Source organism: Melanotaenia boesemani, chromosome 16 (assembly GCF_017639745.1).
Source record: "Melanotaenia boesemani isolate fMelBoe1 chromosome 16, fMelBoe1.pri, whole genome shotgun sequence".
Taxonomy (NCBI): Eukaryota; Metazoa; Chordata; class Actinopteri; order Atheriniformes; family Melanotaeniidae; genus Melanotaenia; species Melanotaenia boesemani.
Window position 1 is genome coordinate 263,408 of NC_055697.1, and position 26,261 is coordinate 289,668.

Genomic DNA, 26,261 nt, shown 5'->3' on the forward strand with positions numbered 1-26,261 from the left:
AATGGAAGAGGGTCCAGCCCCTCTCGAGGGCAGTGGTTCCAGAGCCCAAGCTATGCGTCGAGGTAAGTCCAACTGTATCTAGCCGGAACCGCTCAACCTCGCGCACCAGCTCAGGCTCCTTCCCCGCCAGAGAGGTGACATTCCACATCCCTAGAGCTAGCTTTTGCAGCAGAGGATCAGACCGCCAGGGTCCCCTCCTCTGGCAGCCGCCCAGCTCACAATGCACCCGACCCCTATGGCCCCTCCCGTAGGTGGTGAGCCCACGGGAGGAGAGGCACATGTCTCCCTTTCGGGCTGAGCCCGACCGGGCCCCATGGGCAAAGGCCCGGCCACCAGGTGCTTGCCTCCGTGCCCCACCTCCAGGCCTGGCTCCAGAGGGGGGCCCCGGTGACCCACGTCCGGGCAAGGGAAACCTTGGTCCTTGTTTTTTCATCATCATGAGCCACGCTTCGTCTGGTCCCTCCCCTAGACACCTGTTTGCCATGGGTGACCCTACCAGGGGCATACGCCCCCGACAACATAGCTGCTAGGATCGTCAGGACACACAAACTCCTCCACCACGATAAGGTGGCGGCTCATGCAGTCGTTAGAGATCTTTTTTTTCACAGGTTCTTTTCTGATTATGCAGTGATGAACAACAGGAAAATTGAATATTTTATTTGTGTTTATTGTATTTGTTTGGAGGTTTATTTCGTGGGGACATGATAATGTCATGTTTTTAATGTTGCTTTTTTTATCGTTTTATTTTACTATGCTGAAAGGCTTAATAGGAGCCTGTCCCTATGTTAACCACTTTATCCCTGTAACAGTTAAACAAGTCAGGTGCAAAATACAAATATAAGCATATTCACAGAATAAAAAGTTCTATTATTTGATTAGCTGTTACGTTTAAAAGCAGTTTCTTCGTGAAATCCACCTTGTAATCCTACCCTCTGTTGGGATTAGGATAAACCAATTTTTTTGGATTCAAGTTATCAGGATTCTACTCCAAAGTTTTGAACAACCCAAACTGAGGGTTTTATCTGGATAACCAGGACTGGATTATGTGATCCAAGCCAATTTCAGAATCCGGATTTCCGTTTTGAAGAACCCATTTTCAAGATTTGATCCTATCCGATAAACCGAAATCTAATAACCAAAATCCAAAAGGTTACGTTTGAACAACCGGCCCCTGGTGCCAGGAATGCACAGGTACTCTTTAGCAAGGGTTGAAAATATAGGTAGCTCTGTCTCCTGAGATCTCCACCACTGCATGTAATTTTCAGTCAAAGGCAACACATCTTTTGCTCTGTACTTTATCACCTCTGTTCTGACTGTCTTGCTTCTGGATTTTCTTTCTCTTTGGGTGAAAGAATCAGCAAACAATGCTCTCAAGGCTTTATTCTTACAAGAAGGAGACTCGCTTGGAGCTACAATATGAGAAATGTATTTCAAAATACAGTCATGTTTTTAATTTCTTATTACAGTTTCTCTCGGTCACTTTGGTGTATTTCTCACAACAGAATTAAGATTCTCATAACTATTAGTTCAAAGTCCACAACAATTAGTCATCTGTGTACATCAGAGTAGAATATTTTATTGCATTGATCAAATTGCAAATGCTTTTGGACATGAAGCTTTTGCTTTCATACAATTCCCTGTTATTTCATTGCATTATCCTTTCCTTTGGTCATATCAGTCCAAATGAACTATACTTCTAATGGCGCTGCTGCTACTGTAGGAGGTACCTGGATGTTCAGCATTGTGAGAAATCCCATGGTGTCTTAGAAGGTGGTTGGGGAGATTAGTCGTGTTGCCGTTGGATTTTACTTGACCTTTACACATTTTGCAAACAGCGAGTAACTTATTTAAAACTTCTTTGTCTTTGCAAAAGCCAAAATGTTTCCACGCACTGGACCACAATGGTGGCTTGATAATTTCTCGATAGGTGACGTCTCCTTCGTCATCCACTATCATGTTTTTGTTGTCCTCTCTGCTGGCACTTGGTTATGATTTCAATGACATGCAGACTGAATTGAGTCACGTTTAATGTCTTTATCTTTAAAAGTGCTAAAAGAAATCACATCTAAATAAAATCTACCATGCTTCAATCCAATGTATTATTTCTTAATATCAATAGAATCGATGTAGTTTTCATTAACAACTTGCCTAGCACAGATTGATGTGGTAGAATCAAAGGAATATCAATCGATAGATCTATGTACTAGATGAATCATTACACAGTTTTAACCTCACAGTGATATTTTACATAGAATAAATTTCCTTCAGTCTTTGTATCCATTGCTCCAACGTTAGTGAATCTGATTTAAGCCAGTTCACAGTAATTTACTTTCCACTTCAGGGTTGCTGGTTCTGAGTGAGCGCCGACTGCTGTGGCTGCTAGTCTGTGTGGCTCCGTATGGGTCTTGTTTCTTGTATTTTTCATTTTTTTCATTTTTTATTGAAGATGTGCGTCTTTAAATACTCAAGGGAAGAGCTGCTTCACTTACAAGGCAAATCGCGCAGGATTATACATCCAATCCCGTCACAGATCAGGAGGCCTTTCCGTGGATGCCGGGCTGGAGCTAAACTAAAGTCTAGAAGGTGGCGGTATAAGCCTTTTGTACCATCTATAATCGTGGGGAACGTCAACTCTCTAGCTAACAAGTGTGAAGAACTGGAGGCTCTGGTGAGGTGGGACAGAGCTTATCGGGAGTGTTGCTTGTACCTCCAAACAGAGACTTGGTTGACAGATAGCATCACCGATTCAGTTGTTAGCATATCTGGCTACACTCTTGTAAGGGCGGACAGAGCGGTGAACAGCAAGTGGTGTCATCCTGGACACATCACAGTAAAAAGCAAGAGCTGCCACCATGATGTGGAGCTGTTAGTGGTCGGCCCTAGACCTTACCATCTGCCGCGGGAATTCTCATATGTCATCGCCATTGTTGTTTACATTCTACCGCGGGCAGACCCGGCGACTGCGTGTGACGTCATCCAGTGCACATGGAACTGAGAAAGCTTTGTGGCCAGAAGTCTGCTGGCCCTGATGGTATATCACCACGGCTGTTGAAGGAATGTGCATCAGAGTTGGCCGTGCCTTTACAGACCCTCTTTAACCGTAGCCTTCAGTCTGGATGTGTCCCTGCCCGGTGGAAAACCTTGTGCCTTGTCCCTGTGCCTAAGGTGGCAAGGCCGGCAGGGCCAAAGGACTACAGACCAGTGGCCCTCACATCTGTTATAATGAAGACTTTGGAGAGACTACTACTCCGACGGCTTAAACCCCAAGTAGAGGGGGCAATAGACCCTCTTCAGTTTTCCTATAGGGAGAACGTGGGGGTGGATGATGCAGTCCTCTATATGCTCCACCGGTCTCTTTCCTTCTTGGACGGTGCAGGGGGTTATGTGAGCTGATGTTCTTCGGCTTTACGAGCGCCTTTGATACCATCCAGCCCCAGCTACTCAGGGGAAAGCTTGTGAGGTTGGGGGTGGATCCTCTTTTTATCACCTGGATACATAGTTATCTCACTCAGAGGCCACAGTTCGTTCGGCTGGGAAAGTTTGTCTCACAAACCTTGCAGAGTAATACCGGGGCACCACAGGGGACTGTTCTTTCGCCGTTCTTATACACACTCTACACTGCTGATTATACATATAGATCAGCAGCGTGCCACGTACAGAAGTACTCTGATGACACCGCTGTTGTGGCATGTGTAAAGAATGGGGACGAGGGCGAGTACAGGAAACTCATTGCTGAATTTACCACCTGGAGCAGGGACAATGGTCTTATTCTTAATGTAACAAAAACTAAGGAAATGATTATTGATTTCTCCAGGAAGCCCTCTCATCAACCGGTCACCATTAACGAGGAGGACATTGAGGTGGTCAGCACCTATAAGTATCTGGGTATACACCTCGATCACAAACTGGACTGGTCAGCACATAGATAGATAGATAGATAGATAGATACTTTATTGATCCCGAGGGAAATTCAAGCATCCAGTAGCATATACATACATTAAAGGTTAGTACTTGACATTAGGGGTTAGTACTTAAGCATAACTAGACTAATTTAAAATTAAATAGAGGCAACGGTAGATAAAGAAGACCATTATTATGGTCTATGTACATATATACTGTACAGGTGATCAAGTATGTACATATGTTGACGGTGGTAGCCAAACAAGGTGCATGAGTGAAAAAGTGCAGGATGTGCAAAAACTGCTGAGACAGTGTTAACAGAATGGGATAAGAGCAAATGTGCTTCCAAATGAGAAAAAGGCACATGTCCATAAAAACTATTCAGACTATGGTTGTGGTTGTGACCCCTGCGCCCTCAGCGAGATGTTGTACAGCCGGATGGCCCGGGGTACGAAAGAGTTTTTGAGTCTGTTGGTGGAGCAGGTCAGGGACAGTAGTCTGGGGCTGAACACACTCCTCTGCCTGCTCAGAGTTCTATGCAGAGGGTGAGAGGAGGAGTCCAGGATGGTCAGGATCTTGTCCAAGGTCCTTTTTTCTGCCACTGAGACCAAAGAGTCCAGCTCTGTGCCCACCACAGATCCTGCCCTTCGGATCACTCTATCCAGCCGTGCTGCGTCCCTTTTCTTTATGCTGCCTCCCCAACACACCACAGCATAGAAAAGGACACTGGCCACCACAGTCTGGTAGAACATCAGCAGCAGTTTCTTGCAGATGTTGAAGGACCTCAGCCTCCTTAGAAAGTACAGACGGCTCTGTCCTTTCTTGTGGATGGCGTTGATGGTCTCTGACCAGTCCAGTCTGTCATCAAGCTGCAGTCCCAGGTACTTATATGAACTGACCGACTCCACCTCCACACCCTCTATGGAGACATGCACATGCCGACAGAGCACACTGTTTTTCCTGAGGAGGCTCAGGGCTTTTGACGTGAGCAGTGAAATGTTGCACATTTTTTATCAGTCTGTGGTGGTGAGTGCTGTCTTCTTTGGGATTGTATGCTGGGGCAGCAGTATGACCACAAGGGATGGCAATCGGCTGGACAAGCTGATTAATAAGTGTGTTTCGGTGATGGGAAGGAAAGTGGACTCTGTGGGAGCTGTGCTGGAGAGGAGGATGATGGCACTAATGCAGGGCATTCTGAGCAATACCAAGCATCCACTGCATGTCGCAATAACAAACCAGTGGAGTAACCGTAGCAACAGGCTCCTCTCGCTGCACTGCTGACTTTTGAACAATATTGTAATTTTGGGCAGTCCCAAAAATTATGTGCAAAATCACTGATCTGCTTACAGTTCCTCCAAAACAGTTTACTACAATTCTGGTCATATCTAGACATTTTTAAAGGAGTCTTTTTTTTAATCTCACCAGTAGTTTCCAAGCAAATTCCCTCCAATAACTATTACTAATTCCTCCAACTACTTAAACACTTATGCTACAACTCCCACGATTTTTCCCGTTCTACATCCTTCACGATAGTATTTATCTTCAACTCCCATATACTCTTAGTATCAAGTGTGTTATCAGTTATATTGAAATTAATCCTCCTATAAATATTTGACACAATTTTCTGGGGAGTCATCTTTTATAGAACTGTCAATCCAGAATTGTTCTAGGCTACTTGCCAATGCTTTAATGCTGTTCAACTCCTTATGTGACGTCAGATAGTGTCTTATCTGGAGGAATCTAAATAAATCTCTCGAACCCATCTTGAAATCAGTTTGGAGATGTTGGAAGGATTTGAGATCTGTGCCTTCAAATAACTGATCAATGACATTCAGACCTTTCTGGACACACATAATGGTTTTATAATTATCCAACCTGACTGGTAAAAAATCCAGAATGGATGCAATTTTTGTTTCCCCTGATATTGCTTTTGGTATGTCTAATTTCTTCCTGATCCCTGCTTCAGTGTGTAATTAATCCACTCATCTTTGATCCTTAATGTTTTACACACTCTTGGGTTTTGAAAAGGGACAACCATTAGAGATGACCCAGTAACTGAACACTGCCCAATATGAGCCCAACTTGTTTCACCATCTTCTCTGATCGATGCCACCAGAGTTCTTAACTGGGCAGCCCAGTAATAACTCCTTAAGTGAGGAAATCCTAATCCACCATGTCTTTTCCCAGAACACAAATTTTTTAACCTTATCCTCGGCCTTCTGTTCAGCCAAATGAAACACAAAGACACAGTTTCACTACAATGGACAAGTACGCTGTTAATTTTGGTTAAAGAATAGTGTGGATAGACTGATAATGACCATGAAACAGCAAGGAAATAAAATATATTGCTTTTGGTTAGAATAGTTTTGGGGTTTGGTAACTTGCAGTTTGAAAAATATGCAATCTGATGCACTAGCTGTGAAATGCAACGGTTGGTTTTGTGTTTGTTTTGAGACTGATGTTAGGTGGTCGGCCAAAATCAGAACATGGTTGGTATCATCTGAAAGTGTAGCTATTCTAGTTTCATAAGATACCCAATTTGTTCGGGTGGGGCGAGTCTCGTGTTCTGTTGTCTTTTGTTTTGAGTGTTGCTCATGTTTATGGCATCATTATTTGTTACATGTGTATTTTGTTGTTATATTACAAATACTCTGCTGACAAAATGCACTTGGAGTGTTGACTTAGTGGTGTTAGAGTTTGTTGTTTGAGACACATTAGTATTTTATTTCTATTGTGTGGGGTATTTTATTTCTAAAGTAACTTTTTACATACATGAACTTGTGCTGCTGGACCTGGTATTGGGTCCGGCGACAAGAACTGCTTCATTCGCAGCCAAAATCCTCTTTTAACCCTTTTTTTAACTTTCTGTCCTCTTCTATATTCATCATTCATTCATTCTCTAAACCGCTTGGTCCATTACGGGTTGCGGGTAAGCGGGAGCCTATCCCAGCATTTTAATGGTTGAGAGGCAGGTACACCCTGGAGAGGTCACCAGTCCATCGCAGGGCCAACACATAGGGGACAAACAACCATTCACACTTGCACTCACTCCTAGGGAGAATTTAGAGTAATTACATGTATTTGGCTGGTGGGAGGACCCACGCATACACAGGGAGAACATGCAAACTCCGCACAGAAAGGCCACCACCCTCAAGATTCAAACCTCCCCCCAGCTGTGAGGCTGCGGTGCTAACCACCACACCACTGTGAAGCCCCCCTCTTATATACAACTTAATCCTGTAACTAGAATGTCAAACTAGCTATTGGATTAAACTGGCCTGGTTCATTTTGACATCATATAATGTTACAGATTTACAGACAGATACAGCATCTCTAATGGAAACAGATTTATTTTTTTATTTATCTGTTTGATATTTTTTGGTACATAATTATTTTACACAAAAATCTGAGGAGTATTAAGAGTCTTTTTGTCCAACAACCCAGCATATTGATTCAGACTATTATTGTTAACGTATTACCAGTAAAAAAAAAAAAAACAAATCTTATTTATAAAAAATAATCATGTTTAATGTTGTTACTTCTGTCATTTTAGCCACTGTGTGTTTGTAAAGAAGATACTGTAATGTTGGTTAAAGATTAAATTTTAAAATCAAATTGCCTTTTATTTTCAAGCTGATAATGCAGGAAATCCAGAGTTGGTCTGTAGGATGTTCATTATTACAGGTTAATAGTTCCTCTAAACAGCAGACAAGGTTAGATGATGAAGATATGAATGTAAATATATATGTAAAATTAAGTTGATACAAAATTAATTACATCAGCAGAATCAACACAACACTGGTCTATAATAATAATATGTCACGTACCAGGAGATTGGACTCATAAATTATCAGAAACCCAGGGATAGGTAATGGAGGTTTATTTAACAGACTAACGAAGTGCAAGAGAATACAGATACTGACGGTGATCAGAGAGTCCGGGTGATGGAACACAGCGGCGGGTGCGTCCGTGTCTTCCGACGGAGCAGCAAAGCCAAGTCCGTGATCTAAAGACAGATTCCAGAGAGCAATCCAGGGGTCAGTTATACAGGGGATCCAAATATTAACAAAGGCAGAGTTACCAGTCCGGGAACGAGCAGAGGCGAAAGTCCAGGTACCGGAATACAGAGTCGGCAACAGGCAGGTGGGCAGACTAGGCTGAGTTTTTAGGGAGCGGGCAGAGGCGAATATCCAGATGACGGAATACAGAATTGGCAACGGGCAGGCAGGCAGACAGGTAATACTGGGAAACAGACAGGGAACAGAGGCTGGATACGTGCAGGGTGAAACCGAGATGATCTGGCCCTGAAGGGATGTCACAGACCTGTATAAGTAGGGCTTGCGACAGGTGGAGCGCATCAGCCCTAATCATGCTGAAAACTGGAGATGCGTTCGGGAACGGCTGGGAAAAACTGACCCCACCAGTGGAGACGTGACAGAACCCCCCCCCCCACAAGGGTCGACTCCCGGCGACCCAACAGATCGAACAGAAGACCGGAGCTGAACCCGAGAATAGGCGCCAACACAAAACAAGCCGGGAGGGCGGCGGGGGTCCGGAGGAGGGCACCAGCAGCCAGGACAGACAAAGCAGACCCGAGAAGAAGGGGACGCGGTGCGCCCGCACAGGCAGCCAGGGAGTGGAGAGCAGACAGAACAAACAACCCCAGCAACACCGAACTGGGCGGGAGGAGGGGGTCCGGAGGCAGGCACCAGCAGACAGGAGGGATCCGGCCGACGAGCCAGTCGGATCTCTGGTGTCTGACCTCCCGGTCACCCAAACGAGAGCAGGGATCCAGAAAGGCGCACCAGAGAAGTCAGGGACAGCATTTCAGGCGGACGACCCGGAGGGCGAGCAGACCAGGGCTGGGACTTGGGAGGCCGGACTGACTGGGACCGGATCTCTGGAGGACGGCCCGGAAGGCGAGCAGACCAGGGCCGGGATATGGCCGCTGGAGGGTAACCAGGAGGACAAGCAGACTTGGGCCGGGTCATGGAAGGAAGACCCGGAGGACAGGCAGACCTGGAGCGGAACCTTGGAGGTTGAGCTGGGAGGCGAGCAGATTGGATCTCCTGTGGCTGAGCAGGCAGGGTCTCCGGCGGCAGAGCAGGCTGCACGGGCCGGAGCTGGAGCTCAGGCGGACAGCCGGAGAGATGCACAGGCAGGAGCTGGAGCTCAGGCAGACGGCCTGAGGGATGCGCAGAGTGGAGCTGAAGCTCAGGCGGACGGCCTGAGGGATGCGCAGAGTGGAGCTGAGGCTCAGGCGGACGGCCGGAGGGATGCGCAGAGTGGAGCAGGTTCTCTGGCGGACGGCCAGAGGACTGCTCTGACTGGAGCGGGATCTCTAGACGGCGCGCTGACGACAGGAGCTGAATTTCTGGCAGGCGCTCTGACGACAGGAGCTGAATCTCTGGCCAGCATGCTGAAGGCAGGAGCTGAATCTTTGGCCGGCGCGCTGACGGCAGGAGCAGGATCTCTGGCTGGCACGCTGAAGACAGGAGCAAGATCTCTGGCCGGCTTGCTGAAGAGAACTGGGTCTCTGGAAGGCGCGCTGACTGGAACTGGGTCTCTGGAAGGCGTGCTGACAGATGCTGGGTCTCTGGAAGGCACGCTGACAGGAGCTGGGCCTCTGGAAGGTGCGCTGACTCGAGCTGGGCCTCTGGAAGGCGTGCTGACTGGAGCAGGGTCTCTGGGCTGCGCGCTGACTGGAGCAAGGACTCAGGGCTGCGCGCTGACTGTAGCTGGGGCTCAGGGCTGCGCGCTGACTGGAGCTGGGGCTCAGGGCTGCGCGCTGAGAGTGCAGACTGGAGCTCTGGAAGACAAACAGAATCTATTAATTCTGGCGGACGACTGGGGACCAGAAGAGGAGCGTCTGGACCAGGGACCTCCTCTGGAACAGGGACCAGAAGAGGAAGAGGAGCGACTTGACCAGGGACCTCCTCCAAAACGGGAACCAGAAGAGAAAGAGAAGCGTCTGGACCAGGGACCTCCTCAGGAACAGGGACCAGAAGAGAGGAGCAGGACGGGGGTGCAGGCGTCGGACGCTGCGGAGCAGAACCTAGAGCCGGCGTCGGAGGCTGGTCCTCTGCAGGCTGGGCCTCTGCAGGCTGGGCCTCCGGAGGCAGAACAGGCAGGGTCTCTGGAGGCTGAGCGGACAGGATCTCCGCAGGCTGAGCGGACAGGGTCTGCGCAGGCTGAGCAGACAGGGTCTCCGCAGGCTGAGCAGGCCGATTCTCCGGAGGATGAGGCACTGGAGTTGGAGGTGACGCCGGAGATGTGAGCCTGGGAGCTGAAGGTGACACTGGAGACGGGAGCAGTGGAACTGAAGACTCTGGTTCAAAACTGGGTGGTGCAAAAGTCCGGTATAGTTCCTTCAAAAAACTCTGAAAAGTGGTGGTCACCGGCAGGCCCCTTTCCCAGAGTTCAAATCCCCATGACTGTGCTCGACCCGAAAGCCGAGACAAGACGTAGGCCACCTTGACCCTTTCGGTTGGGAAAAAGGACGGGCACCAGTCAATCTCCCGTAAACAATGAGCCAAAAAGGCTCAACACTGTCCAGGGTCACCAGAATATCGGTCAGCAGAAAATTCACCCGACTCATGAGTCGGATTAATAGACGGACTAGCATGGGGGGAGTGGACCTTCTTGGGGGCAGACTTAGACAAAGAGGCTTGTGAGGATCGGTAGTTAGAAACGGATGGCGTTATGGCGCACCGATCCCTGAGCATGGTTTGGCCAGATCGTACAGTCACGTACCAGGAGATTGGACTCATAAATTATCAGAAACCCAGGGATAGGTAATGGAGGTTTATTTAACAGACTAACGAAGTGCAAGAGAATACAGATACAGGGAACAGAGGTTGGATACGTGCAGGGTGAAACCGAGACGATCTGGCCCTGAAGGGATGTCACAGACCTGTATAAGTAGTGCTTGCGACAGGTGGAGCGCATCAGCCCTAATCATGCTGAAAACTGGAGATGCGTTCGGGAACGGCTGGGAAAAACTGACCCCTACCAGTGGAGACGTGACATAATATTAATAATAATAAACAGACAAGCTTGTGAACCACTTGACCCAATATCCCTCTGGAATTAACAGTTTGATTTATACTGTAACTATAGATAATGTTTACCATCCCATAATAAGTATGTCAGCAGAAACTTAACTTTTTGAAATAAAAAGAAATATCTCCATATTTAGTATTGTCATTGTATTGACAGTGGGCCATGCTTATGTCAGAACATAAACAGCTGTAAAGGTTAAACACTACACAGCAGGAGCAGAATGAACTCATGCTTCAACTTCTGTTTATGCGATATCAATAATCAGATAGAGATACAATACTTCATCTTCTCAGAAACTGCCTTTACTACAGAGCACTGTCCTGACAGATCTGCGTGTCTCTGCTGAAGAATCTCATGACTAGGGGGGTTAGGGTTAAGTCCTGTCATCCCCCAGTGATCGAACAGTGTAATTACAGTGGTCACTTCATATCACATACAGAATTCAATATTTTCTTACTATGTTTTAAATGTGCTTTAGAAACAGTTTCCTCCATTTATGGCCCCTCACTGCTCTTTAACATGAGTTGACTCGACTGTTGAACTTAGATTATTTCACATTAATTCAGTCTGATTTGCCCACAAAGTCTGAGGAATATCAACCAAATCAGTGGCGTATTGAGCTGAAAGTCAGAATTTAAGGAGTTAAAAAGTTCTCTCTGAACCTGTTGATCACCATGGTAACTGATGTTGACTTTCATTTTCATTTTCTTTTATTAATGGTGGTAGGTCATTTTTACATTCCATATATTTCATTAAAATAATGATACCATTTCAAATCTGACCATAGACATGTAACTCTTAATTTCTTCTTTTCATCTTCCTTTTGGCAGCCACAGTTTCTCCAGCAGTGGGCAGTGCTCCCTGTATAATGTGTACTTTGTGTTGGTGGTATGAAGTAACATGTTCTATTTTTCCAGCAGTATTCCTTCCATATATGGGATTTCGTACTCTTTCATTGTGAAATACAAATCTGTGCCCATTCTTCATCTGTTATGACTATTTCTCTTTCCCTTATCCATTTTTTCTTTGATATAACATGTTGAATATTTATTTAGGTTACAAATACTTTTGTATAATTGTGATATTAACCCCCTGGGGAGTTATGATTTATATGCCTTTATAAATAATGTTATTAATGAGTTTTATTCATCTTTATTGGTTTGTTTAATTTCACTATTATAGTAACTCCTTAGTTGTAAGTATCTATAAAAGTCCTGTTTCTCCAGATTAAAATGTTCTTTTAAAGTTTGAAATCTTTTCATCTGATTATCCTTTACAGTCTGAAAGTAAGCTGTTATACCTTTTGTAATCCACATTTTAAATCTTAAGTCCTTCTTGTTTGGGGTAAAACTTAAATCATGTGCACGCCACCCTAGGATTTAAATATCTTGTTCCACTTTATGTTCTGTTATTAAATTCTTCCAAGTTGTTAGTACAGATTTTATCCATGAATTTTCTGTATTATTAATTGTTTGTAAGCTCTTATTATCGGCCAGAATAGCTTGTATATGTTTATCTTTAATTTCTAAACTTGCAGTATCTTTCCATCTGGCTTCATAAACTGGATTGCACCAATGAAATAATATTTTTATTTGAGATTATATAAAATAGGTTCTGAAGTTTGAAACTCCCAATCCTCCTCGTTCTTTTTGTAATTGTAGAGTTTTATAGAGGATACGGGGTCTTCATCCTTGCCATGTAACTCTTGATATTGTTTCATCCCATTATATAAAATATTGTTTTGGGCTTCTTATTGGTAGTGTTTGAAATAAATATAAAAATCTTGGTAGTACATTCATTTTAGTTGTTTCTATTCATGCACTTAAAATAAGGAAGGGAATTAAGTTCCATCTTTCAAGATCTTTTTAATGTTTTTATTCAGGGGGATATAGTTGTTTTTCCATTAGTTTAATTAAATCTTTTGTTAATGTTACCCATAAATATTTAGTTGATTCTGTATTCCATTTAAAAGAGAAAGCATTTTTAAGTTTTTCAGATGGCTGGAAAAAAAGACAGTATTTCAGTCTCTTCTATGTTTAATTTATATCCTGATATTGGTTCAATATTGTTAAGCAAAAGTCAAAATTTCTGCTAGTGATATCTCTGGTTTAGTTATATATAGAAGTACATCATCTGCATAACTTGCTATTTTATATTCTATTTGTTTTATTGTAACTCCACTAATTCCATCTGCCTGACTTATATGCTGAGCTATCGGTTCGAGGTGTAGATTCAATAGTCTACATTTAGAAGGAGGATTGGTCCGTATGATCCACATTTCATTCTATCTTTTCCTTCTTTGGGTGTTAGACTTATTATGGCTTTTTTCCAACTGAGGGGTGTCTGTATTTTTTCAAATGCCTTATACCACTCCGAGGTGTAACCATTCCACATCCATCCATCCATTTTCTTCCGCTTAGTTGGGTCGCAGGGGCAGCTGCCTAAGCAGGGAAACCCAGACTCCCCTCTCCCCGGCCACATTCACCAGCTCATCCGGAGGGATCCCGAGGCGTTCCCAGGCCAGCCGAGAGATGTAGTCTGTCCAGCATGTCCTAGGTCTTCCCTGGGGCCTCCTTCTGGTGGGACGTGCCCGGAACACCTCACCAGGGAGAAGTCCAGGAGGCATCCTAACCAGATGCCCGAGCCACCTCATCTGGCCCCTCTCAATGTGGAGGAGCAGTGGCTCTACTCTGAGCCCCTCCCGGATCGCTGAGCTTCTCACCCTATCTCTAAGGGTGAGCCCTCATCCACATCTGGGGCCTTGTCACTGAGGAGCTTTTTAACTACCTCAGTGACCTCAGCCCCAGAGATAGGCGAGCCAGCACCAGCTACCCCAGACTCTGCTTCCTCATCAGAAGACGTGTTGGTAGGATTGAGGAGGTCTTCAAAGTATCCCCTCCACTGCCTCACAACGTCTCGAGTCGAGGTCAGCAGCCCCCCATCCCCACTGTACACAGTGTTGACGGAGCACCGCTTTCCCCTCCTGAGCCACCGGATGGTGGACCAGAATCTCCTCGAAGCCGTCCGGAAGTCATTCTCCATGGCCTCTCCAAACTCCTCTTACGCCCGAGCTTTTGCCTTAGCGACCGCCGAAGCCGCGCTCCGCTTAGCCAGCCGATACCCATCAGCTGCCTCTGGAGTCCCACAGGCCAAAAAGGCCCGATAGGACTCCTTTTTCAGATTGACGGCATTCCTTACTGCCGGTGTCCACCAACGAGTTCGGGGGTTACCGCCACAACAGGCACCGATGACCTTATGGCCACAGCTGCAGCAGGCCGCCTCGACAATAGAGGCACGGAACACAGCCCATTCGCACTCAATGTCCCCTGCCTCACCTGGGACATGGTTGAAGCTCTGCTGGAGATGGGAGTTGAAACTCTTTCTGACAGGGGACTTTGCCAGACGTTCCCAGCAGACCCGCAGCCAACTCACCACCAGGTGGTGATCAGTTGACAGCTCCGCCTCTCACTTCACCCGAGTGTCCAGGACATGTGGCCTAACAAGGTGTTAGTTATGGACAATCCATGACAAGCACAGAAGTCCTCCCAATCACGCCCTCCAGGTCTCGCTGACATTGCCCACGTGAGCATTGAAGTCAGAATGAGGGAGTCCCCAGTTGATGCATAAGCACAAACAACAGTCAGGACCCATCCCCCCACCCAAAGGTGGAGGGAGGCTACCCTTTCGTTCACCGGGGTAAACCCCAACGTACAGGTGCCAAGTCGGGGGGCAATGAGCATGCCCACACCTGCTCGGCGCCTCTCACCGGGAGCCACTCCAGAATGGAAGAGGGTCCAGCCCCTCTCAAGGACAGTGGTTCCAAAGCCCACGCCATGCGTTGAGGTGTGTCCAACTATTGTTGCATGTCTTTTAATTAGGCCCGAGCACCGAAGGCGGTGCGAAGGCCTGTTGTAATTGCTCCGTTTCTTCCTTATTCTTCTTCTTCTTCTTCTTCTTCTTCTTCTTCTTCTTCTTCTTCTTCTTCTTCTTCTTCTTCTTCTTCTTCTTCTTAAACATTGGAGGCATTTTTGGAGACCTGAACATGCACGAAAACGCGCCTATTTTTGTGTACCCCCCCAAAGGAATGCGAAAAATTTGATATTTTGGGGTGCTTGGGACTGTTCGGGCAAAATTGAATGAGAGCGCCACCTATTTAATATGCCCCGCCACTGCACGTCATCAATCTTCATGAAAATCGTTACATATATTCTAAATCTTCGGGCGAACAAAAAATCCTCTTGGAGCAACAGCCTACAACCAACAGGAAGTCGGCCATTTTGGGTCAAAGTCGCCATTTTGGCGTTTTACTGACATTTTCAAAATCTATCTCCTCCTAGAGATTTCATCGTACCGCTACCAAAATAGCTCAGGATGTCCAGAAGGCATGTGTCTTTAAAAGTTATTGAAAGTTTTCTAATAGGAGAAAGGGCATGGAGGGGGTGGGGCCTCAAAGTTTGATGTCTCGCCGTGAAGAACGAAAGTGATATAACTTCCACATAAAACATTGTATCTGAACCAAAATGGCCATGTATGATGCCAGTCCCATCCTGAACACAGCTACATGTCAATTTTTAGGTTATGAATTGGCCACGCCCCCTGCTGACAGGAAGTCATGGTTTTTAGTCGAAGACCCACTTATCTCACGTTTTGCACACAACCATGTCCAAACTGGGTCAGACAGCAGAAAACAAGTTGGTGATGATATCCAGTGAAAACTGTTGCTCTACGCTGAAGGGCGAAACTGTGGCGCCATGGTGAACTTCGATAAGACGCCATGACATTATAAATCAGTATAAATCCCACAATTCTGATCCAATCCCCGTCAGACTTGCTGAGATTAATCAGTGTCTGGCCCTGAACAGATCCATATGACCAATTCCAGACTAGCCCTAAGCCCCGCCCACTTTCAACAGGAAGTGCTTTTTTTCAGACGCCGGGGTCCATCTCCTCAGGAATGAAACTTACACACTTGAAAGTGCTTCACAACAGGTCAAACCCTTTCATGATACCACAAGAAAAATCTCAAGTTCCGTCGCCAAACGTAACCATGGCGAATAGTGGTCCGACGCCATAAAACAGGAAGTACTTGTAACTGACCCACTGTACGGTTGATCTCCACCAACCTTGGCAGGAAGGAGCGCAGTCAGGTCGGGAACACAGCCGCATTGACATATGCTAGAAAAATTGCAATATGGCTCTATAGCGCCCCCTAAAAATATTTAATTGATCATATCTGCCCACTACATTGAGCGATATGGCTGAAATCCAGTATATTGATAGAACTTGGAAGGATGTACAAAAAAGTCTCTTGGACCTATATGATAACTTTAACAGGAAGTCGGCCATTTTGAAAAAAGTGTCATTTTTAGGGTCATTTTTGTATGTTTCTTTGCCTTGCATTTGAACGAACTCCTCCTACAGATTTTATTGTATTTACCTCAAACTCAGTCTGAACACTCCAGAGGCATGATTGGTCAAAAGTTATTGAAAATTTTCTAATAGGAGATGGCGTTCATTGGCGGCGCCTCATCAAGTTTTGATGTTTCGCCATCAAGCACGGAATCCATTATTTCTCAAATACAACACTCATTTTGTACCACACTACAAATGTTTCACTTCAGTTCCATGCCGACCACATCTACATGTCCAGATGTTGTCATCTGGACATTGCTCAACGCTGCATGGCGAGACCGTGGCGCCATGACAAGGTTCGATAAGACGCCATGACATCATTATTGAGTATAAATCCCTCAATTTTCATCCAATCGGCATCACACTTGCACTGATTAATCAGAGTCTGCTCCTTAACAGATTCATGTAACTACTTCTGGTCTTGGCCTAAGCCCCGCCCACTTGAAACAGGAAGTGCCTTTTTCCTTCAGCGGGTTCCCTCTCATCAGGGATTAACCTCACACACTCAAAAGTGCTTGAGATCAGGTCAAACCCTTTCATGATATTAGAGAAAAAAAACCTCAAGTTCCTTCCTCAAGCAAAACATGGCAAATGGCGTCCACCGCCATGAAACAGGAAGTACTTGTAACTGACCCAATGTTCTCCTGATCTCCACCAAACTTGGCAGGAAGGACAGTGGTCAGGCCTGGAACTGATTCAAATACACATATGCTGGTAATATGGCTCTATAGCGCCCCCTGTAAATATTTAATCTATCAGCTCCAACCACTGCTTTGAACGACATGGTAAAATGTGTCATATTTATGTAACATACCAGGACAAACAAAAAAATTTCTTCATGTCCTGATGTTCTCAACACCATAGCCCCACCCCCTGGGAAAAGGAAGTCCCACCATTTTAACCCTTTATCCTCTGTAAAACTATTTCTAACTCATTAATATCATCCTTCATGAACTCATGGTTGAAAATATGACTGCTTTCTTACAGCAGCATGATTAAAATGGCTTCCTGTGACGGTTTAACTCATTCACCATTATACAGGAAGTGGCTCTAGACCAATTAAGCTAATATTTTCCTCTTCTCACATTAAAACAAGTTTAGCATCTCCTAGTGGCCACGTTGAATTTTCCTCTTGATGAAATCATGCTCCAGTTTGTGGGAATTCAACACAGTTTGTAAGAAACAAGGTCATGAATGCTTCAGATGTCATCACTGGAAAGGCTGAGTTGCAAGTTGATCCTCTCATGAGAAAAATCACCTCTTGATTGGAGATAAACTCTGGAAGAATGGGTATATGGCTGTGGGCGATAGCGGCTGTGCTGCTGGAGGGAGGTTGCGGGGTGAAGGGGCGGTGCAATAGGCCGAAGCGGCGCCAGAGGTGCGAGGGCCTCCAACGCTGCTTGCAGCTTTAATTTCTTTTGTTTCTGTTTTTTTCTTTTTTTAACTGACCCTATTGCTATGATTTTTCCCCGGATTACCTTTTTTGCTGCATCCCCTAAGATTGTTGGGGAAACTTCCCCATTATCATTTTCGTCTATATATCTTTGGATTTCTTCTTCCATTTTTTCTTGCTTGAGTCATTGGGTCATTGGGAGAATGGCTCATTAAGCATACTATAGTTCAATCTCCATATTGTATTTCCGTCCATATATCAATCACCCCTATTTCTTTTGTAGCATGCAAAATTTGGTACCTTTTGCTTAATTTCTTTTTTGATTGACTGGAAACATCTATTTAAGGATTCAAATGAATGTTAAAGTCTCCACCACTCTGTCTGAGTGGTTAACTATCAGGTCTACAACAGTGTTGTAAAATTATATGTCATTACGCAGTGGGGCGTATACGTTAAGTAGGTTAATAATTTGTATCTAAACGTGTCTTCCTTCTTTAACAGTATATTTATGGATCACTTCTAAATTTGTGTTATTGGATTTGAAAATGGCCACTTCTCTTTTGTGATTTCTTTTATATGATGAATAATATACTTTAGTATATCCTAATTTATAAAATTTTTTATACTCAAAATTGGTGAAATGTGTTTCTTGTAGATAGATAGATAGATAGATAGATAGATAGATAGATAGATAGATACTTTATTGATCCCAAGGGAAATTCAAGCATCCAGTAGCATATACATACATTAAAGGTTAGTACTTGACATTAGGGGTTAGTACTTAAGCATAACTAGACTAATTTAAAATTAAATAGAGGCAACGGTAGATAAAGAAGACCATTATCATGGTCTATGTAAATATATACTGTACAGGTGATCAAGTATGTACATATGTTGATGGTGGTAGCCAAACAAGGTGCATGAGTGAAAAAGTGCAGGATGTGCAAAAACTGCTGAGACAGTGTTAACAGAATGGGATAAGAGCAAATGTGCTTCCAAATGAGAAAAAGGCACATGTCCATAAAAACTATTCAGACTATGGTTGTGGTTGTGACCCCTGCACCCTCAGCGAGATGTTGTACAGCCGGATGGCCCAGGGTACGAAAGAGTTTTTGAGTCTGTTGGTGGAGCAGGTCAGGGACAGTAGTCTGGGGCTGAACACACTCCTCTGCCTGCTCAGAGTTCTATGCAGAGGGTGAGAGGAGGAGTCCAGGATGGTCAGGATCTTGTCCAAGGTCCTTTTTTCTGCCACTGAGACCAAAGAGTCCAGCTCTGTGCCCACCACAGATCCTGCCCTTCGGATCACTCTATCCAGCCGTGCTGCATCCCTTTTCTTTATGCTGCCTCCCCAACACACCACAGCATAGAAAAGGACACTGGCCACCACAGTCTGGTAGAACATCAGCAGCAGTTTCTTGCAGATGTTGAAGGACCTCAGCCTCCTTAGAAAGTACAGACGGCTCTGTCCTTTCTTGTGGATGGCGTTGATGGTCTCTGACCAGTCCAGTCTGTAATCCATTGTAATCCATTGTAAGTATACAATGTATGTTTTCTCTCTTTTCTTTTTTGTTAATATTTTTGTCCTTTATATTTGATTTAAGATGACATTAACATTGAAAGAAATTGCCCTTACATGGTATACTTAAAATGGTAAAACTAGGTTCTTTGCCACACATCTCTTTAATATAAACTTAAACTTAAAAGTAACAATGTAATTCATATAAAATAAAAAATTGAGAAAATTTCCAAGGCGAAGGGTGAAAGAAATCCTTCAACTGACAATGGTGTCGGTCAAAGTTCAGAGGAGACGCCTCTTCAGGCTTACATAAGAACGGGGCCCTTAATGGCAGTTCATAAAATACATATGTACACAATAAACATATAGTTCTTTGTCCTCCAAAGATATATAAAGAAGTAATTCCTTAGAGAAATAGAGAAAATAAGAAAGAACAGAGAATGAAAAATTCATATCATTAAATTTAAAAGTGAATTGTGAGAGATGAAGAAATAAGGAGAGGAACACAAAAAGTGAAAGTATTTTTCATCATGCTGTTCCATTATTTTCATATGGGTTACCGCTTGAAGGGCTGGAGTTTAGATCTGATGGATTCTCGCCTGGATGCGTCTTTATTCATTTCTGTCACTCGGTGCCCTGTATTCCATGAGTCTTCCTTGTGTAATTCTGTCAGCTCTTGCGGTGGAGGAACCATTTTCAATGCGAATCCTCTTTCCCTCATATCCCTCGTTGCTTCACTTGCAAATGGATATGTCTTTGTCTCTTCTTCACAGAAAACACGGAGCCTCGCTGGATATGGGGTTTGGAAGAGTATTTTCTTTTCGCGTAGCACCCGTTTTGCTTCGTTTTATTCTTAACTGTTTTTTAAGATGGTTGATGGGTAGTCATGGTCAAAATAAATCCTCCGTTTTTTGATGTAAATCACTCTCCTTTCCCAGGCTTTTCTCAGGATGACTTTCTTTGTATGAGGTAGCATGAATTTAACTATAATGGATTTCGGTTTATCTGTGGCTGGGGGATCTGGCCCTTTCGATCTGTAGATCTTTGAATTCCGAAAGGTCCAGTACTTCCCTCAGGAACTTTTCCATAAAAATTATCATTAATTTGCCTTCTTCCTCCTCAGGCACATTATATATCCTCATATTCTTACGTCGTGTTCTTGCTTCTTGGTCAGTTAACTTTTCTTTGTGTTGCACTTGAGTTTTAGCATTTCTTTAATAATTTGCTTCATCTCATCCAGCTTTGATTCTGTTTCAGTTATGCGTCCTTCCGCTTCTGCAATTCTTTGATTCGTTTTGTTTAGTTCTTTTTTAATGATGTTCAATTTCTCATTATTTTCTTGTCTGAAGTCCTGTATTTCTTTTAGAATCCATTCCATATTCACTTTAGTTTGTTCTTTTAGCTGTCCCCCACTGTCTTTCCTTTTAGCATGGCTATCTGGGCCTCTCCATTCATCCTACCCTGATTCTATACCTGACATTAACAAGACTGATGGTTTTTCTCACCAAAATAAACAGACAAAACAACCACAATGAAAGTATTAAACTGATGTTGAATAAAAGAAAAAAATATTAATCAAACAGCTGGCCTTCTTTACTGGTTTCTGATGTTCTTTCTTGGTTTCTTGTTTTCTTGCCTGATTTGGGGTTTGTCGGTAACTTACAACTAAAGGGCATCACTTAATGACTTTTGTGCTTTCTTGTTGCAACTGTAAAAAGAAGAAAATGTGATTATTTGTAGGGATTTTTTTTCTGTTTCAGCGGGGGTCCCCTTTTTGATTACAGCAGAGCTGTTCAAACAGTCCCATCGTCCTGCTGCGTATATCATCGGAGGGTCTCTGAACTGGCTGTCCAACTTCACGGTGGGCTTTGTTTTCCCCTTCCTACAAGTGAGTCACTCTGCTCTCATCACAGGCTACAAACAGCAGTTTGTAGGTCATGGAATTTCAAAGCATGACCTTAAAATTCAGATAAATCATTTATATACATTTTCATAAATTATTCATTTAATACCCGTATGAATAATTTAAATAAATATAAACAATCAATAATTATTTAGGTAACTTGGCGCCTGTACGTTGGGGTTTACCCTGGTGGACGACAGGGTAGCCTCCCTCTGCCTTCAGGTGGGGGGACAGGTTCTGACTGTTGTTTGTGCTTATGCATCAACCGGGGACTCCCTCGTTCTGACTTCAATGCTCACGCGGGCAAGCAGCTCAGAGTACCCACCCTTGTTAGAGTCCTTGGGGTGGGGGGTGTTGGAGAGCACTCCTTCCGGGGACTCCCTCGTTCTGCTGGGGGACTTCAATGCTCACGTGGGCAATGACAGCGAGACCTGGAGGGGCGTGATTGGGAGGAACGCCCGCCCAATCTAAATCCGAGTGGTGCTGTGTTGTTGGACTTCTGTGCTCGTCATGGATTGTCCATAATGAACACCTTGTTCAGACATAAGAGTGTCCACATGTGCACTTGGCACCAGGACACTCTAGGCCGCAGTTCGATGATTGACTTTGTAGTCATGTTGTCGGAATTGCGGCCGCATGTCCTGGACACTCGGGTGAAGCGAGAGGCGGAGCTGTCAACTGATCACCACCTGGTGGTGAGTTGGCTCAGATGGTGGGGGAGGCCTGGTAGACCCAAGCGTGTTCTGAGGGTCTGCTGGGAACGTCTGGCAGAGTCCCCTGTCAGAAAGAGTTTCAACTCCCATCTCCAGCAGAGCTTCAACCATGTCCCGGGTGAGGTGGGGGACATTGAGTGCGAATGGGCTGTGTTCCGTGCCTCTATTGTCGAGGCGGCCAGCCACAGCTGTGGCCGTAAGGTCGTCGGTGCCTGTCGTGGCGGTAACCCCCGAACTCGTTGGTGGACACCGGCAGTAAGGGATGCCGTGAAGCTGAAAAAGGAGTCCTATCGGGCCTTTTTGGCCTGTGGGACTCCAGAGGCAGCTGATGGGTATCGGCGAGCTAAGCGGAGCGCAGCTTCGGCAGTCACTAAGGCAAAAACTCGGGCATGAGAGGAGTTTGGAGAGGTCATGGAGAATGACTTCTGAACAGCTTCGAGGAGATTCTGGTCCACCATCCGGTGGCTCAGGAGGGGAAAGCCATGCTCCGTCAACACTGTGTACAGTGGGGATGGTGGGCTGCTGACCTCAACTCGGGACGTTGTGAGGCAGTGGAAGGAATACTTTGAAGAACTTCTCAATCCCACCAACACATCTTTTGATGAGGAAGCAGAGTCTGGGGTAGCTGGTGCTGGCTCGCCTATCTCTGGGGCTGAGGTCGCTGAGGTGGTTAAAAAGCTCCTCAGTGGCAGGGCCCCGGGGGGTGGATGAGGGCCGCCCAGAGTTCCTTAAGGCTCTGGATGCTGTAGGGTTGTGTTGTCTGACATGCCTCAGCAGCATTGCGTGGACATCGGGGACAGTTCCCCTGGACTGGCAGACTGGGGTGGGGGTCCCCCTCTTCCAAAAGGGGGACCGAAGGGTGTGCTCCAACTACAGGGGGATCACACTCCTCAGCCGCTCCGGTAAGGTCTATTCAGGGGTGCTTGAGAGGAGAGTCCATCTGATAGTCGAACCTCGGATTGAGGAGGAGCAGTGTGGTTTTCGTCCCGGTCATGGAACAGTGGACCAGCTCTACACCCTCTTTGGGGTCTTTGAGGGGGCATGGGAGTTTGCCCAACCAATCTACATGTGTGTTGTGGATTTGGAGAAGGCATTCGACCGTGTTCCCCGGGGACTCCTGTGGGGGTACTCTGGGAGTATGGAGTGCCGGACTCGCTTGTACGAGCTGTCCGGTCCCTGTACTACATGTGTCAGAGTTTGGTCCGCATTGCTGGCAGTAAATTAGAATCGTTTCCAGTGTGGGTTGGACTCCACCAAGGCTGCCCTTTGTCACCGATTCTGTTCATTACCTTTATGGACAGAATTTCTAGGCACAGCCGAGGTGTTGAGGTGATCCAGTTCGGTGGCCTCAGGTTTGGGTCTCTGCTCTTTGCAGATGATGTGGTTCTGTTGGCTTCATCGGGCCGTGATCTTCAGCTCTCATTGGAGCGATTCGCAGCCTAGTGTGAAGCGGCTGGGATGACAATCAGCACCTCCAAATCCAAGACCAAGGTCCTCAGCTGGAAAAGTGTGGAGTGCACTCTCTGGGTCGGCAATGAGGTCCTGCCCCAAGTGGAGGAGTTTACGTATCTCGGGGTCTTGTTCACGAGTGAGGGAAGGATGGAGGGAGATCGACAGGCGGATCGGTGCGGCATCTGCAGTGATGCGGACTCTGCATCGGTCTGTCATGGTGAAGAGGGAGCTGAGACAAAAAGGAAAGCTCTCGGTTTACCGGTCGATCTACGTTCCTACCCTCACCTATGGTCATGAGCTGTGGGTAGTGACCAAAAGAACAAGATTGCGAGTACAAGCGGCCAAAATGAGTTTTCTCCGCAGAAAATAGGGTGAGAAAAAAGGGTGAGAAGCTCGGTGATCTGGGAGGGGCTCAGAGTAGAGCCGCTGCTCCTCCACATCGAGAGGGGCCAGATGAGGTGGCTCGGGCATCTGGTTAGGATGCCTCCTGGATGCCTCCCTGGTGGGGTGTTCAGGGCACGTCCCACCAGAAAGAGGTCCCGTGGAAGACCTAGGACACGCTGGATAGACTACATCTCTCGGCTGGCCTGGGAACGCTTCGGGATCCCTCCAGATGAGCTGGTGAATGTGGCCGGGGAGAGGGAAGTCTGGGTTTCCCTGCTTAGGCAGCTGCCCCCGCAACCCGACTCTGGATAAGCGGAAGAAAATGAATGGATTATTACTATTATTATTATTATTGTTGTTGTTGTTGTTGTTTTGTTAAAAAAAAAAAACTACACCACTGGAATTTTCCTTTAGGATTCAAAATATATATCTTTTATTTAATTTAATTTCCTATTTGTTTCACTGTGTCATAATTCTGTTTTTCTGATCCCAAAAAGGTTTTTAATATAATCTGATTATAATCAAAATAATTTAATAAGACAGTTTGAGATGAGCTTCAGCAGAATTTTAGGGAACAAGGATGGTGTAATGCAGGGGTGTCCAGCTCCGTTCCTCGAGCGCCACAATCCTGCAGGTTTTCGATGTGTCCCTGCTCCAAAACCACCTGACTCAAATGAATGAGTCATTGTGCAAAACCTAATAGGCTGTTGGATCCATTTCATTTGAGTCAGGTGTGTTGAAACAGGAAACATTGAAAACCTGCAGGACAGCGGCCCTTAAGGACCGACTTTGGTTACCCCTGGTGTAGTATGTTCACATTCATGTTATAGTCAAGAGTAGAAAGACTTACAGAGACGAAGAGCTGCTGTAATGAGATTACTGTCTGTATGTAAGATGATTTTAACTCTGTTGAACATATTTGCTGTTCATGAAACCCTGATTTAAAAACTCATGTTTCTGTCCTCTCTGTCCTTCCACCCATCCTCTGCAACCACCAGATGTCTGCTGGCTCCTACTGCTATTTGGTTTTTGCCACTATTTGTGTGTCTGTGGCTGTTTATGTTTACATTGTGATTCCGGAAACCAAAAACAAAACCTTTATGGAGATAAGTCGGATGTTCTCTAAGAAGGAGGCCGTCCTGGAGACCCAGGGCCTGATCCATGTGGACCACCTCAAGCTAAAGAAAATGAATGGCTACGGTGGTGTGGAGAATGCTTCGCTGGAGTTTGACAGCTCATCTTCGGTACCTTAATGGAGATTCAGTTTTAAGCTGACACAGAAAACCGTGGAAAAGTTGGACGTGAACAAGAAAGAACACTTCACATAAGCTCATTTAGCTCTAGCTGGGTGAAGCTGGACTCTCCATCTCAACAATCCTCAGGTTTTAAGCACTGCTGTATAGATGCTGTTTTTATATTTTAACCTTCTTTAATAAACTCTGTCTGATTTGTCTGTTAAGCATTAACAGTGCTTTTAGTCCAGAAGTCTGTCCATATACAATTTAAATGTGATTAAAATAATGCTGAACAAAAATGTGAAGAATCAGGACACCACTATTTTAACAAAGCAATCTAACTGCATTAAAACCAGCTGACTTGAGAGGAACACAGCTGCCGAATCAGACAGTTTTGTTTGATTATTTAGATTTCTTTTCAACTATTAGCTATACAACATATTACTATTGACTCAGTTTCAGAGTTTTAGCTTCTTCCCTCTCCTAACACAGTCATCATAACTGGTTTAGGGGGATGTCAATGGTTTTATGGCACTTCAATGTAAAATGCTGTAAATTACCATGGTAAATGACTTTTCTTAGATTATTATGCATAGCCGAGTGACATCCACATTGTCTGAACATCAGCTGTACTTTTAAGCAACTTCAACCTGCTACAAGCATAAAAATAAATAATAAATGCAGAAATGTCCAGAATTCAGGATCACCTGAACTAAATGAAGAGTTTACAGATGTGGGGAAACTGGCTGTGTGCAGTGTGGACTCAACTTTTAAACATGCATTATTTAACTATTTTCTATAGAAAACGATATATAAAGGTGTAAAATGCCAATACTGATGCTTTTTTAATTATATTTTCCTTTTGTGATAAGTTTTGAATAATCTATTAAAGTTCTTCTGTTCAAATGCTTTCAGAGAAAATTTGTGTTCAAATGTTTTTGTACAAAAAGTCAAACATGTTTTGTTTAAATACATAGAACTACACAAATCTTTATACATTTTTAGAAAATATCTGGATATTAAAGTGGGATGATATCATTGTTTTAGTTCCTTAGTGACAGAGCTACATGTTCATTTGATGTAACAACAGATGGACCCACAGAAACTCAGACAACTCAGATGAAATTGACAAAATTCAAAAGGTGCTGAGTACAGCAACACCAGACTCAATCTAATTCTTCTGTGGAGATGGAGAGGAAGGGTAAACCACGGACACAAAAAATGTGACAGACAGGAAGCCAGTGTAAAGATCTGAGGACTGGATTTCTAGGATCTACTTTCCTGATCTTAG

General features: G+C 44.9%; 1 protein-coding gene across 1 annotated transcript in view; it reads left to right on the forward strand.

Annotated features, from left to right (window-relative positions):
* slc2a15a (solute carrier family 2 member 15a) overlaps nucleotides 1-24,988 on the forward strand; it is a 98,846-nt gene extending 73,858 nt beyond the window's left edge. Inside the window, exons 12-13 of the mRNA XM_042011127.1 lie at nucleotides 21,044-21,171; nucleotides 24,734-24,988. Coding sequence (XP_041867061.1) covers nucleotides 21,044-21,171; nucleotides 24,734-24,988 — 383 coding nt within the window. The remainder of the gene's footprint in view (nucleotides 1-21,043; nucleotides 21,172-24,733) is intronic.
* The last annotated feature ends 1,273 nt before the right edge of the window (nucleotides 24,989-26,261 follow it).